At 39.8% G+C, this 16,655-nt stretch overlaps 2 protein-coding genes across 2 annotated transcripts in view; both read left to right on the forward strand.

Moving 5' to 3' along the window:
* The first annotated feature begins 2,078 nt into the window (after positions 1-2,078).
* On the forward strand, positions 2,079-4,763 carry pyyb (peptide YYb). Its single transcript, XM_035666534.1, has 3 exons — positions 2,079-2,266; positions 3,930-4,010; positions 4,639-4,763. The coding sequence occupies exons 1-3, from the start codon at positions 2,079-2,081 to the stop codon at positions 4,661-4,663; spliced, it is 294 nt and encodes a 97-aa protein (XP_035522427.1). The 3' UTR covers positions 4,664-4,763.
* Positions 4,764-5,127: 364 nt separating this feature from the next.
* mpp2b (membrane protein, palmitoylated 2b (MAGUK p55 subfamily member 2)) overlaps positions 5,128-16,655 on the forward strand; it is a 37,832-nt gene continuing 26,304 nt past the window's right edge. Inside the window, exons 1-2 of the mRNA XM_035658657.1 lie at positions 5,128-5,475; positions 15,286-15,365. Of these exons, the coding sequence (XP_035514550.1) occupies positions 15,335-15,365 (31 nt within the window). The 5' untranslated portion in view covers positions 5,128-5,475; positions 15,286-15,334. The remainder of the gene's footprint in view (positions 5,476-15,285; positions 15,366-16,655) is intronic.

Genomic DNA, 16,655 nt, shown 5'->3' on the forward strand with positions numbered 1-16,655 from the left:
TGGGACCTGAAAGGTATTTGTGTACACAATGTCTTTGTGCAAGTATGTGCTCATGTCACATCAGCGTCAGCAGTGCACACCCACCCTCAGAGTCTCTGTGGTGGTGATACGGATTTGAAAAGGCAACATAATAAAATGATATTTAATGCAGCAACACCTCAGTAAACCGCTCAGTTCACTCATAGGAGAATTAGTGCAGTCAAAATGTGCGTGTGCAAGACAATGGCATTATTGATCTGTGCATGCCGTAGCTTGACCTCTACCTCCAGACCACATTAATGGTTTTATCACCATCTGAATGAGTGATGAGTGCGTAGAAAGCCAAACGTGAAGTTAAGCTACATCATTCCTGCATAAGACGCACTTGAAGTAATGAAATAACACAAATGAATGTACATTTGTCCAGTGCTTCACAAAGTTGGTGACAATTTGTCCGTCTTCATTCTTATCTATATTATGGAATGTAATTTTGGTGGCTACACAGAGATGATGTGTTTTTCCATTAATTACCCACGCACAGAATAGATTGGAGTCAATAAAACAATTGGATGACTCTGATTACAACTGCACAGCAAGAAATTCACCCTAATTAATTAAAAAAAAGCGACAACTAATTATTTGCCTACTATTCATGGTGGCATTAATGTCATATGAATATTGCATACAGCACTAAAGAGCGCTTGGCATTTTCTCTTTTTTTGCAGAATTGAAAAAGAAAAATCACTAATACAGTATCATTTCTTACTGAAAGGGTTGTACATTATATAGCTTTATATAAAGTTGATATTGTGTGTTAAAATATCTTCTTCAAAGTAAGACATTTTGAATAAAAACCACGAAGAACCTCTTACATCTGCGTTGGTATTTGCTATCCTGTCGGTTGTTGGAGGGGAGCGGGGTAGAAAGAGAGCAATCAAAATGTAATCAACAACCTGTTGTATTGTCTGTAATTTGTTGGTGTTGTTATAAAAATAAGTGATACAGAAGTTCTTGCTACCAATATTGCAGCAGGTCTGATTGTTGATTGTGCTTTCTGAAGTGCTGTGCAGGCCATCAAGTGTGAAGGGCCAGTTGTATTATTCTCTGATTGTTGTCATGTTGTGCTCTCTCCATTCTGGGCCATTTCGAGGTGAACAGTTGGTCTCGTCCTCTGTAAGCCTGCTGAGAGAAAGGACCTCACTATGGATGGGTGCAGGTTTATATCTATTCTTCTGAAAATACTGTGTGCCTTCCACAATGTGCTGAGGTTCACATATTGCTAGAAAACACATCCCATCCAATGAATGAACCAGTAAACCTTAAGACTCGGTTTACAAGTGGTGCCTACTGTGCTGAAGCTGCCGTTAACCTATGTGGACCATGGCTTGAACTCATGAAACATAGCGGGGGACTACTTTATGGTCTCTTGGCGCTGTCCGTGGTGCTGATCGGACAGCATCCAAAGGAAATCCAGCAGGTTTCCGTTTATCAAAATATTTTTAATCGTGAGTTGCAAATATAACCTTTTATAATAAGGTGAAATCAACCACTCTTACATTTTCAAGTTTCACGCAACATAAAACCCCAACTGCAAAATCCAAGCTCAATACTGAACTGAATTCAGCTAAAAGTCAAATATTGAAACTAGTTGAAATGTTTGGCAGAGATAATGATGCTGCTGAAGCGAGGGGTGTGGTTAAACAGTTCCTCAGTGCGCATCAGGTATCCATCCCACACTATATAACCCTGTGAACCGGGAGGACCGCAGCAAGACAGGCGCACCACCGGAGTGACTACACCAGGAGACAACTGTCAAAAAGTAAGTTATCTTACTTCTCTGTTACTTTAGTTTAATGCATCTGAATTTTGAACCGCACTATAGAAAGATGTTTGCGTGTAATTTACCATTAAATTGATGTGAATTATTGTATTTTCATATGATATTAGAAATACTTTAACGGCACTTTAAAACGGGTGGAATGCAACAGAACCTTAAACACTACAAACATAATATTTCGACTTCAACAAAAGTTTTACAGGAAACAAAAAATTTCAAGATTCAGTGTAATCCAAACCATGGTCTTCCTCCTTCTCCTCAGATGGCCAACATGCTGAGATCGTGGATGATGCTTGCGGCGCTCGTCGTCTGCCTGCTGGTGTGTTTGAGCAGCTTCGCGGACGCCTACCCTCCCAAACCGGAGAGCCCGGGGAGCAACGCCTCACCGGAGGACTGGGCCAAATACCACGCAGCTGTCAGGCATTATGTCAACCTCATCACCAGACAGAGGTGAGTCAGGTTTACCAAAACTAATTTCAAAACGGGACATTTTTTAAAAATGGAGTTTTATGTTTTTTAACCAGCAGGAAATTCCTCCAGTAGATTCCTGCAGCAGTGGTGGAGGAAGTGTTCAGACTCTTTACTTCAGTTAAAGTATTAATACCACACTGCAAAAATACTCTGTTACAAGTAAATCTGAGGAATCTTATAAGCTTTTTGAATGTTTTGTATGCAAAAATATTACTTAAAGCAACTAATTAAAGTTCTCAGATAAATACAGTGGAGTAAAAAGTACTATAATAGTAATATTTCCCTCTGAGTAAAGTAGATGTAGAAAGTGGCATGAAAAGAAAATACTCAAGTAAAGTTCCTCAAATTTGTACTTAAGTGCTTCAGTAAATGTTGTTAGTTACATTTGACCACATTTGTCAGACTTTATTTAACACCGTTTTAAAGTTTTGTTAATCACAAACCCTGAAACACATCAGGTTTGTGATTATAATTAACCCTTCAATCCACATCTATATCACCGGGAAACACGGGAAAGAATGACTAATAGCTGAAAAACCTGCAGTGATTTGGTATCTTTTCGTCATCTGGCTGGGTCAGACAGGTAGTCCACCCCCCTCGATGTGAGGGATTAAGTCTCAAGCTCAAGGACAGGTTAGCAAGGATAGCCACATGGGGGATCGAGCCCTCACAGCTGTGGCGTGGCTTTACTTATATAAGGCCTGTTTTCCACCCAACATTAAGACTTTTCAGATGCTCCTTTGGCAAGTCAAGGAGGACTCCTTATGCTTACATTGGAATGCACTGATGTGCTTCAGTGACAGGAGTCTGGTTTTTCTCAGATAGGTATGTGAAGATCAGACCAGATAGAAGCCTCTAAAGGCTCCGCTGTGGCCCCAAATCATGTAACAGACGTACTGCGACACCAGACGTCCTAATACTTTCCTGTTGCTTCTTACTGGGCATGGTTGAAAGGCACACAGAATCTTTTTTTGTTTTAAACCTGTAAAAAATGTTCTTGATTTTTTCACTGTTTGCTTATCTTAGTTACTTACTTACTTGTAACAGTTTGGATCAGATACGTAGTAACTGTTATCAAATACATTATCCATGATGTGTGGTCATGATTTCTTGATAAAAGCATGTATAATACCAAGGAAGGAGTCTCATCGTTGGCCCTCCTGGTCTGTAATGAAAGAGGTTGGATCTGTCATTGCACTCAAAGGACTCACTGTGTAGCCCCTCATGCCTCAAACAAAGGCAGGTTTTCTCTTCAGTGGCCAGGACATTGATTTTAGTAAAGACACTTCAAAAGATAAAGTCAGAGGAGCTTGTTGTGTTTGCCTTGCTGGACACTGGGCTCTGAACCTGAAAATAATCCTTTCTCTCAGATAAATACTCGGCTGATGTGTGATTGGACTGCGGAGACCAGACTGAGACGTTTTACTGATAAAAAACTCAACAGGGCATGTGTGCAGCTAACTTAGCCTTGTTCACAGCTTGATCCCAGAGTTGAAATTCATAGCGAGGCTGGCGCGGGTCACACCACCAGAGCACCCAGTGAATCGCTGGCTGAGCGACTGCTGGTGTAAAAGCGAGAGAAGGGACTGACATGAATGAGAATCTCCAACTGATACCGTTTATGTTGGTTGATTTTCTCCAGGTATGGGAAGAGGTCGACCCCTGAGCAGGCGGTGGCGTGGCTGCTGTTTGGGGCCGATTCAAGCCAAGACGCTGAACCACGGTGAGAGAAACAAACAAGAATACGTGTCTGGTTGAATCACTTTGGGCTTGTAAAGGCTGATGCTGACACCAGTAATTTTATACTGAAGTTGACATTTGAAGACGGTGGAAAAGCCCCTGAAATAACTGAGCAAAGGAATAAATAAACTGTGCAAAAAACCAACGCTTCAGGATTTACAAACTGTTTTTTACATGTCAACAAAAAACCCATTAACAGTATGGGAAGGGGGAAGGTCTGACTGCCCCCCACTATTATTTGAGATATGAGAGATAACTGGCTTGTTAAACAAATAAAGGACGAACTTTCAGTTTAATGAGAGAGTACCTAAAATGTAATTATGTTTCATATTCCAATAACACAGCCCTGTCAATATATTGTCAGATTGTTTTATTGCTGTAAGCCTTACAGCAGAAGGATTACATTGCTGTTGTAATTTCACTCTTCAAGTGAATATTAATTAACATTTTATTTCACTGTGGATTTACACAGCTTACTGGTCTTCATCATAATGTCACAATCATATGTTCTGAAAGTTGAGCTGGTAATCTGTCAGCACTGCTGTCCTCCACATATCAGGAGTAAGTGTATATTTTGAATTAATTAACAGGTTTTCTCTCTTCTCTTACAGCTTGGACTATAACGATCAGTGGTAAATCAGCCCAATGTTAACTATTCCCCACACTCCCCCCTAATCCTTCGATTCACCAACAATCAAACAACACTGAGACTGTCAAGAGAAAACCTGCACTGGACTTTGTGACTCTCAAATTTATTTAATGTGCATGCAAATCTCAATCTCAATCTCTCTCCCTCTCTCTCTCTGTCTCTCTCTCTCTGTTTGTTTTCCTCTCTCGGTATATCTATTAGTTATTTGGCCAAATGTGTAAATAATTTGTACCAAAATCAATCACTTTACAGTAAAGAATTGAATGGAATAAAAGTATTAAATAGACACATATACATGCTTTGGTATTTCTTCATTTATTTTTTTGATAAAGCCAACTGCACCTCCTCCTGTGGCCACTAGATGTCTCTATATCACCAGTAAACGTACATTTGCAAGTTAGTCTATTTTTCTTGCTCTTGTACGGGGTCCATATCGACGGCAGCGGACACGCTTCAACTTCACACCGGGGTACCACACCAAAAGACGCATTTGTCATCACAAAACCCTCCCGGGCATCCTTTTTGGAAAACGGGCTCAGTGCTAACACAGCAGCCAATCGGCTTCTTAATCAATGGAGCTAATTGTGAGAGCGCGCGGGCCGTTTTAAGTAAGGTCTGGTTAAAGATAGCAGTGTGTGTGGGCTGTCGCTGGCTTCGGTGTTGTCAAAGTGCCTGCATAGATTAAACTAGACCTGCCTCCGTGCTACAACCACTGCGAGTTGAGACCGGTGGACGTATCTTCAAAACCTCCTGCTGCATCTCAGACCGAAGAGGCATCCGGATAAAGGTGACCGGGCAGGTGAGCTCCAACCTTTTTTTTTTAGCAATGATGTGGTCATTATTGCCGTTTTTCAAGCAAAGCCTTTTCTAAAAGATATAGTCCACCTTCGCCAGTCTCCAGGTGGATATTGGAATACGCAGTTAGAGGCTGTTTAATGTCTCCTGTGAAAGTAAGGGCTCCAGCAGAGATTAAGCCTTATTACCCTTATCAATGGCGTTAAAAACCACCTATTGTTTAACCCCGGGTCGCATTTTCTTCCTCCGACTACGAGGAAACGCACATTCAGCACGAGACAGCTACGCGTTACCTCTTCCCCGGGCTCGCGCGCCGTATATCTGCCTCAATCAATCAACAAGCTAATTTTTTATTAAGCTATCCTAATTGACCTCAGGCTGTGTGCTGCTGTACGGCGGCCACAGATACAAACAACCGTGTTTGACAGCCCAACTGAGGAAATACTTCTTCTAAATGTTGGAAATGAATTCAAATGAGAGTGTTGATAATAACGACTGGATGGACGTCATGCACCTGTTCATTGCTATTGCGCATGCCCACACTTGCGGGGACGACACAGATGTTCGAGCGCGTGTGGACCGGTGTAAGGCAGGTGCTGTGTGTGTGTGTGTGTGTGTGTGTGTGTGTGTGTGGTTTGTAGGGTAAATAAACAATAATAAGACATATCTACTCTAATAAAAAAAAAGCAGTTTTTAATGCAGTATTTTACTAATTCAGTTTGAGAAATAATCAGTTAAATAATCCGAAATTGTAAATTTAGATTTATGATTTCTGCAAAAATGAAATGAAACTAAATAGTTTTCATGCTTTCAGCCATTAGGTATGTTTTGTATTTTCTTTTCTATATTCTCACCTTCTTTGAAGAAGGTGGGAGCCCCCTTCGTCATTTTCCTCCTATAGTTTAAGACATTACATTTAACAAGACGATGAGAAATAAATCAACAGTTTCTACACTTACAGCTACAGAAGCAAACGTGAAAATTAAATGAATGAATGAATAAAAAAGCCTGCCTTTCATCCCTTGCAAGTTATATACAGTTGTCCTATATTTAAGCATGACCCAGTTCTTCATTCAGGAGAAGATTCCTAACATCACTTTATGTTAAATAATGATTATAATGGTTTCCAGATGTCTCCATAAACACTCAGTTTGCCTTTAAAAGCATGTTATTCTTCCACTTCCAAACACAGTGCCATAATTCTTACCCAGTCACCAATATTAGGCCTGTATATTCAGTGTTAGTTAGTTAGTGTTCTCTGACAACTTAAAAGAAGGGAAGACATTTAGATTTGTGCGTCTATTATCTTTTTTCTTTTTCTGTCTGATGCTTTACTGTCACACTGTGAGGACATTTTATTACTGCAGAGGAAGTAGGGAAATAACCTCTGCCAGCGAGGAAGAGGTTATTGTATTTCCACTGGTGATGTACTATCCATTTGTGACTAAAGACCTATGTGAAGTTCACGCTGGGCTGTTTGTTGTCCTGAAACATCCTGGAAGGGAAGATTGGAGCGCCATTACAGTAAGATAACTTCAATTTACATGCAAATGTATTAAATAACTGAAAGCATTAGACCTCATCAACAAGCTACTTCAAGGTTAAACATTTGATTTTGTGTAATTGGAAGAAAATGTATTTTGTCAGTTCAATAAATAAAGACTCTACTATATAGTGTGCTGGACAGTAGCACAGCCATGAATAATATTGAAAACATAAAGGAAAATGTTTAATCTTCCACAATATTGTGTCGTCTATACATATTGTATCTTTCAGGCAACACCACACAAGTACACTGATATAGTCCAGATAGTGATATTGTTCTTTTTTAAACACTTCTTTGGAATCAAAGCTCTTGTCATGATAAGCATTTACTTTCCTAAAACGTCCACAATTTATAGTCACTTATAATAAAATGAAAATCCCACTGCACGGTTTTCACATCAGACTACAGTCAAATAGATCTCATTTCAAAGAGTTTCTGACTGGTATTAAAGAAACCTCATCCTTCTTATCAGTTTCTGTTTTGAAAGTGGGAGGTTTACCATAATTTGCCCCTACTTTTGACAGCTTTGGGGATTGGCTGCAAGATCAGCAGGTCTGGTTCTACCTCAGCAAAAACATCGTCTAAGCACTTCTTTAAAGATTTAAGAACGATCTGCTTAAAGTCAGACTCTTAAACTTTAAAAGTGTGTCCTTCACTCAAAATTCTCTAAAGAATTTGTATACATTTTGTGCAAAACATTAAATTGGATTATATCAGAAACAAAAATACCAGTGTGGTGGTGTAGACAATGTGACCATGACATTTCTGAGCCTCAGAGTAATACATACTTGACATTGAATACAAATCCTTTAACGTTAGTCACACATTGATCCTCACCCAAATCTTAATATATTAACGAGGTCAGAAGGCATCAGTGTTATTTATAATGTGTATATATGCACCCACGCTCCCAGAACAATGCACCCAGTGTGCTCAGTGGCACATGAAGCAAAACAGCGGCTTCCTGCTTTTTTAAAAATTCAAAGATGACCCGGATGAATGCATATGTCCATACATATGAGCTTGTGCGCCTTCCATTAACATGAATGGGAATAACACGGTTAAATTGTGCCGCTCTTCTAGACTTACAAAACGTTATTGGACTGAATGGATCAAATTCTGATCTGAGTCACATATTGATATGTATAAGTGACCCCCTGTTTTGCAGTCGCTTCTTTCACAATATAACCTCATGGGGAAAAGTATTTTTGCGCCAGTGTGCATCATGTGATGGATGCCATTTCTGGAATTACACAGTTTGGCCACTATGTCAAACTAGCTTCAAAGCCTGATGTCTTTCCTGGGGCTTTTTTGTTTTTTAACTTTTATTACCAACACCCACAATGCTGTTATTTTTCCGTCGCTGAGCTAGCAAAGCTCCAACGACAGGACTTAAGAGAAATGTTAAGGGAATGCACGTTTTGTGATTTGCACTTGCATGTCCACCTTATTGTGTACTGCATCACTCGTGGAAAGAATTAAGCTTGCAGAATACGACTGAATGATGCGCATCAGAGGAGATTTAGAAGTGAGTATTCTCAATGCAGACTGAAAAATAAGTTAGAGCAGAGCAGCCAGAGGAAGAGCAGAATCTAGTTTCAGTGAATAAAGTTTTTTTTTGTACAGTACTCAGTGAGGCCTGGCCCCCAGAAACACCTAAAACCGGCGGCGTCTATCGTCGCAGTGCTCATTAGCACTAGGTGCTGCCCTTTAGCAGGCCTCTGGAAGTTGGCCAATCAGAATAAAGTGTTCTAATGCAAAACTCTTCTAGTGGAGTGCCAGAATAAAATTATAAAGCTGGAAATTAGCATTATAGGTATCCTTTAATGGGAACAGATTCAGTGGTGCCTGACCATGACACTGCAATTTTACTGCTCTGACAGACGGAGTGATTAATTACTACATCAAACAGGAATTCTAATCAACTGTAGCTGGCAGAGAGAAAGGCCTTAGAAGTGGGACCCATCCACACTCGATTCTGCTGGGAGATTAATTTGCAGCAGTTCACATAGCCTCAGCAACTTTCCCCAACCTCTATGGTGTCATTCATAAAAATGATCTTCTCATTTACTCTCACACCTGCCACCTCATCGCTTTCGGCACATATCTCTGCATGTACAGTAGAGGCTGTGGCATTAAAGTGATGACTACAGCCTCATGTATCATTGTGATTATATACATGGGTTTTTAATAGGGAAATTTGATATTTTTAGCCATGTTAGCAGTGTGGCAGATGGAAAAGTCAGTCAGTCTGGTCGATCCCCCACTTTTGGACTCTTAGATGCATTATAATGAAATTTGGTGACATTCATGTTCCCCTGAGGACGAAGCCTCATGAGGTTTGTACATACACACATACATGCATATATACATACAGTATGTACACATTGTTTGGACATTCATGGCCCTTGCATGATGAATTGTAATCACTTTGGTTATACAAGACTGCTCTTTCTGTAGCTCTGTTTCTCACCAAATCGAACTGACATCTCTATTGTTAACACAAGAAAAACAAACAGTTCTGACTCTTCAAATGTTCATTTATTTTTTCTAGTAAAGTACATCAAAACACTTCACAAACATACTTTTGTACAATTGTTTTGCATTAGAATTCAAAATAATGATATTATTATTAACCGATCATTTATTGGCTGTATTTGTGTATTTAATAATCCTGATAATTCATAATAATATAAATGTAATTTCTCTGTCCCGATATTTATCGTGCATCCCTATTGGCATCATGTTATTACTTTGATTATGACAGTCAGACCTTTGATTTGAGGTGAAAATATTTCAGTGCTGAAGCGCTTCAGCAGCCACAATTTTTGTACTGTCCCTTTAAGAAATACCATCATGTTGACCTAATAGTGAGGATTTGCTTTGTAAAATTCAGGCCTTAACATCCATAGTTTCTTCTCAAGAGAGAGCTGAGTGACACAGTGACATTCATTTAGCTTATTCCATCATGACTGCTTCCTCAGAAAAGTGGGGATCTTTAATGAAATCCCAGCAGGGTGGTGATTGTAAACGCTCCCTCTGGTTGGCTCGCAGCACTTGCCTGAGTCCTTTAGCCTCTCAGTGGTAGTACATGACATTTAATTCTAATTACACTAATTACGATCTGAATCAGCTGAGGGAAAAGAAAGACCCACAGCACAAGTTCATCAGGTTTTATTAGATGTCTGGCATCAAGTGATATCTGTTGATAAGATAAGAGATGATGGTAGTAGCTCTTATGTTATCATGCTTTTAAAAAGAGAATTGGTACTATATAATAATACACCGCCGCAAAATACAAATCAATGCACAGGAGATCATTAATTTGACTCCTGGTTTCTTACTGTTTGAGGATTTCTGAGTAGCTCATGTGGATGAGGTGGCTAATGAGTCCCAGATCCGTTAGCTGATGGTTAAACATTTACGATTAGACTTTTCAAGGCACGTTAAGTTTCATTGTTCAATCTGTGCCCAGGAAAAATACATGAAGTGTTCTCTTCCATGCTGTCTTCTCACTACAAAGTTGTAGCACATTGTGTATATCAATATGCACGCAGGGAGTATGACACACCTTTATTTTCGAAGCCAGTCAACCATGCAGCACAGGGCTTTAAACTGCACTTAAATTGATCCTCTCCTTCAAAAGACCTCTGCACTTTATTCAGATTTGTTTAGGCATGTGGGTGCTGATATGAGCCCCAGTAAGCAAGATTGAATGGATTGCCTTAATATTGTCTGTTGAGAAATAGTTTAGTCTAGAATATAGTTTGATAACAGACACGCTTAAACATACTTGTGCTTTATTCAAGATACTTGAGGGCAGAGACTCAAAAGATGATCTTATGGTAGTTTTCATATTTGTATGAATAGTATAAACTCTGACAGGATTGTTTCTCTTTCTGAGGAAATCTTTACAGTGCATTTTTGCAGCAAAAAATACAATTGAATGACCTCCACTGATTATACCATTAGGAGTAAATGTGTTTGTTTGTGGTTTGTGGATGAACTGACATTTAAATTGAACTTTCAAGACTCTCATTAATTTGTATTGTTTGTTAAGTTACATTTTAATGAAAATGAACTTCTCTGAGCCTTTTGCTTACCACTAGACTGGAAATCATTTGTTAATTTTCTACAGGAAGCCACTGTGCAGTTCTGGTGAAATTGTTGGTCAGGATTGACGCTGCACAAACAGTGAGATCAGGTCAAGTTTCCCATGCTGTGCTCGGGCCACTGGAGCTAAATACAACATGTTTGAAATCAAAGTAATAAATAAATAAATCTCGATTTCTTTATGGACCCTAACAAGTGCAGTTAAAGCCTCGGTTCTGGCTGGTTAACAATGTCAAAATAGATTTACTGCCTATTGCGTGAATGCTACATTTTTTCAGCTATGACGCTGATTTCCACACATAGAGCAACTCTGCATTGAAGTGCAGCTCAAACCTTTTAATAGAGCCAATTTTAGCCCCAACTTATTATTATTTTACGCATTTTCCCTTGTTGCTATGGCAAAGCGCCGGGGAAAAAGGAGAAGAGCTGCTCATGGTTGTCTTGGATACAACAGTTTTCCCTTGTAAAGTAATGAGAGGAGCTGAACCTGTGGGAGCACAGGGTTATTTTTAGGCCTGACGCCAGCCTGCATGTGTGGATTAAGACTTGTTTGGTCGCTGGTGCGTGTTTGTGCATGCGTATATATGTGTGTGTGTGAGAGAGCATGTTTACAGACTTTAATGCAGCCTCACTGTGGGAACAGCTCAAGGCATTTCACATTTGGCACACCTGGACCACCTCTAGTGTCATTGCTCCAGGCCAAAATGTGCTGGAAGATGCAATTTCAAAAAAATTACATCAATGGATGCAGGCTTTATTTGTAGTTGGATGCTTTATATGTCTGCAAGTACTACCTTGAACTACCTTGAAGGAAACAGATGCTTCCCCCAGCCACTACCGGGGATCCTTGCTGGTAGAAAAATATGTGTGATCAAATAATTTACAGCACATTGGTTTCATGCGAGGCTGAAGGATTGCAGACCTCATAGACAAAATCCTTCAAGAGCAGAGGAAATGAAATCCCCAATGAATAGTGGAAGTACTAGGAAGAGACCGCCCAATCTCATTTTGAAAGAAAATATTTTAAAAGTGGCTCTAGCGTTTATTCCCTGGAATTGTAGGGATATTTTAAGGCACCAAAGCCTTAACCTTTGTCCTCGTTACTGGTTATATAAGACAGGTGATGCAGCAATCTAAATGTGTTATGCTCGGAGGGGTTCTTTGGTAAGGAGCATCAAAAATGTCTGTAATCATAGATCTGTGTGCATGCACGAAAACACACACACAAAACACACCCAGCTGGCCTCTTGTTTTAATAGACTGACAGTGCTGAGATGATAGCAGGTCTGCTAATGTGATGTCATGGCAGCTGTGCTACTGAGCTGCTCTCTTCCTGCAATACAACAAGGGTGAGTGTGCGCTACTGTGTTTGTGTGTGTGAGTGTGTGTGTGAGTGACTTTACAGTTTACAGACTGACCCAAAACTTGCACAGCTGTATCAAAAAGACAATGAGTGGGGAAATGCCAGTTTTGACCTCACCGAAGGATCACTTCAGAACTTCAACATTAGTCTTAATGGTATTATTACGGACAACTATTTAATACTTTTGTAGGGATTTATCACTGGTTACAGCTCTTAGTAGACATCAAGGGTGTTCTGCAGGAAAATGCGACCAATTACCAGGAAAATGCCACTGCTGATGACTGCACCGTCATTAGATCTTGGCCAATTATTCCCCCATCAATAATATAAAATAAGAAACCAGGGAGACTGGCAGTGTGAGAGCACAGAGAATATCCTGCCCACCCCCAAAACCCCCATCCTCCCAACCCCTCCACTGTTTCAGTCCAGCTCCAGCACGGCCAAGCTCTGCTGCAATCGGCTTTGACTTCTTAGTGGCCGTGTGGTCTCTGCATACCTTTAACAAGCTCTGTCATTTCACAGTGCAAACACGGGATGCCACGGATAAGCCTGGGGGACTGGTATGCGGTATTATGAACCTGATCCGCACAGATCTGAGTTTTGCAAGAGCACTCGGTCCTTCAGCATCTTAGTATGTGCTTCAGTGTCACGCCAGTAGAATCTGTTACAGTGGTTAATCAAGTTGTCCCAGTAATGATGCAGGAGGCCTTCCTTGGCTTGCCTCTGTCCCAAGATATACTGTATTTTTAAGTATTTTTATGTCGACCTTAAATACTCAAACGTACCTCCTCACAGCCCTCAAAGAAATACACCAATCTAAGTACAGCCACTTGTATGTCCACACAGACACACAGACACACACACAGTCCTGCCCTAATTTCAATTGAATCAAGTAAAAACTGTGAAATAAAACCATTTAATTCAAAGATGAAAGGAAAAAATGAACAATTACTAATCCCCAAAAAACATAATGAAGTCACCTACACTGTTGGAAATGTGACAGCTTTTCTATATGAGTCAGTTACACTGAGTTCAAGTGGTAATATTCCAAATTTGATATGACATGTATGTGGGTTAAGAGAAGTAGATTTATTACATAAGGCAAAAAGAGGGAGTTAAATATAGAAGACCAGAAAGCATGGACAGGATCAAAACATATAGCCAAATAAACTAGGTTATTGCAGGGAGTAATGGACAATGGATAATAGATTAATGGAAGGATACATTTAACCTAATCTGTCATTAGAGTAATGAAGTCCAATGAAAAGCAATAATACAGCTTTCCCAGATCTCTTTCAGAATTTCAGACCCAACGCACCCCCAGGCTTCACTCATTTTGGTGGATCAATAGTTTTGGATTAAAATTGAAATATTCCCCTTTTCCAGTGTGTCGACATTTAATAGTTTATAAGATGAATCTTTAACTGGTGCCCTGGGATGTGTTGAAGTGCTCAGACACAAAAAATGCTAGATAGATCTGGGAATTGTTCGATCTCTGCACAGAGAATCAAATGAATAATATTGCATACCATTGGTCTTGAAGACATCTTCATATATGTGTTTATTGACAACTTAGAAAAATTAATAATAGACTTATAAAAATATATTTCTTAATAAAATAAAATATCACCCGGTTAGCCAGTTTAGAAATATAAGCTGCTCCAGTAGTAAAAGAGAAAAGTGATTGCATCTGAAGGAAGAAGACACACGCACACGTTCACACACAGTGACTCTGTGGTTACATCTCTGGGTTTTGGTCACCACAGCACTGGTTCCACCATGGATAGCTATTGTCATGGCAACCAGGAATTAGCATCCTTGGATACCACAGTCTGGTCCTCATCAGCTGCGCTCTTTTCTTCCTCACCATTGTTCTTGTTTGATCTCTCCCTCTCACCCACTTTCTCCCTCTCTCTCTCTCTGACCCCCCACCTCGTGTTTCCACAGAGCCTTCCTGCTTGACAGTTCTCTCCTCAACCGTCTTCTTTTTTTTCTTCTGTCTTTTTCTCCTCGCCCTCCTGACTATTGATTCTGTTTATGTTCCCCACACCCCCTCCTTAAGTCCTAATTGCTATTCACTGCGTGTGTTTCACAGATTCCACACATCACCTGATATGCTGGTTTTGAATCTCAGGACAACAGATACTCAGTCTCCCCGTCTTCTGTCTGTGATGCTTTTTTTTCCTGCTGCCAGATGTTAAATGGATCAATTAGAATCAATAGAGATCCTCACTAAGCCAATGTTAGCTGGCCTGCCCACTCACTCACCCACCTGCTCACTTAATCTTTCCAACTGTTGCTAATAGTACTCCCCGCGGACATGACGACTGAAACTGTTTGGGTGTTACCAGAGCAACTGATTCTATTCTATTTATAGATATTAACAAAGTTAGATTGTCATGTGTGGGAGCTTGTTAAGACAATTTAGGAATGAGCTGTATGTAAGTCCATTGACAGTGATTATGACAGAAAAGGATTTGTTTTCTTTGTCAGGGCTTATCCCTGTGTGTTGAATTTAAAAGGGTCACAATAACACAGTTTGGAGCTATAAAAACTGTGAAAAAGCTAAGAATATGTATGCAAAAGATGTATTTGGATCTGTGTAAAATAGTCATGGTATCTGCTCTTTATAGAACTTCTATAAAGAGCTTCTACCCTCCTTCCCTTGTTTCAACCTTAATTCTGCCTCACTGGTCTGACAACCAAGGATATTGCATTCATATTCACAATCAATACCTCATTAGTGTTTTCAATGCATCTCCCTTCTTTCTTTTTCTACTCTTTTATTGTAGTTGACCTAACAAGTTTTGTGGAGGATACTGGGAGGAACCAATTTTCAAAATGCCCGTGGCAACATCCAGCTCTGACTCCGGTAAGTGGCTTGGTTTTGCTATGATGATCTCTCTGTGTGTGTGTGTGTGTGTGTGTGTCAGTGAGCGAGAGAGATATTGAGAAAGAGAGAGGAAGGAGGAGATACTGAGCGGTTCATGGTTATTCTGGCTCTCAGGACATGTATCTCATCTCCCGAGTTCTAATGTGACTTAATGAGCTGGCTAATGGAGCGCTAAAACTCCAGCCTTAGATCAGTCATGCCTCGAAGGATTTGCTGTTGTATCCTTTGCAGCCCTCCACTTGTGGACAGTGCACGTCCAATCTGCACTTGCATGTACGGTCATGCACATTTTTCTTTGGAGACATTAAGTGAGTGTTTTATTATAGATTGATGATTGATCAATGATGACTGAAAGCCAGAAGGTTAAGTGATTTGCAATCACTTTTTGAATATTTCTTTTTTTGAATATATGGATGTTTATTTGAAAAGGTTGATTATTTTCTATGAAATTGATTTAAATTGATTGTGTTTTTCATGTTAAAGGTCCAATGTGTATAATTGAATGGCATCTAGTGGTGCAGTTGCAGATTACAATCACCTCCCCTCAAGAAAAACGCAAAAGGCCCTGTCTAGAGCCAGTGTTTGGTTTGTCTGTTGTGGGCTACTGTAGAAACGTCCTATATAGATAAAAACAGCTCATTCTAAGGTAACAAAAACACAACTCTTATTTTCAGGTGATTCTACACGAATGAAAACATACCTATGAATATTATATTCCATTTCTGCCAATAGGTCCTCCTAAATTTTACACACCTTTAAAAGACAGTTTAGTACTACTTAAGGCTGCTGTGAAAGATTAAAAAACATGGAAACTGCTCTGAACAGTGCACCATGTCCTGCACTGGATCCCAGGCCATCTAAACTGGTTTATGAAACTGATTGAAATTATGTGACTATTTTTGCTGAACAGAAAATGTATTACTCCCTCGTACAGAAGTTTCCACAGAATTGCTAGAAGTTAAATTTGGCGTCACATTGATTGTCTCTTTCCATGCATTTCCTCTTCACTCAGTGCTGAGGGCACTTGATCTAGACACATAAAACATTGAATAGCCATGGCCAGATGTCTGGGAAATTAAGAGTCTCAGTTTATTGGCAACAACCAAATCTAGAACTCAAAGCTTTTTAGTATTTTACCGTGTGGTAATAAATTGCAGCAGTCAGCTAGCGGATAGAGGGAGAAAAGCAGTTCCACAGAGAGTTAAAATGTGTGTGTAGTTTCTTTTTTGTAATGGGCTGTCAGTCAGTCTTGATTTGTACACTAGCTGA

The sequence above is a fragment of the Morone saxatilis genome, unplaced genomic scaffold (assembly GCF_004916995.1).
Source record: "Morone saxatilis isolate NCDOM2014 unplaced genomic scaffold, NCSU_SB_2.0 Contig1, whole genome shotgun sequence".
NCBI lineage: Eukaryota > Metazoa > Chordata > Actinopteri > Moronidae > Morone > Morone saxatilis.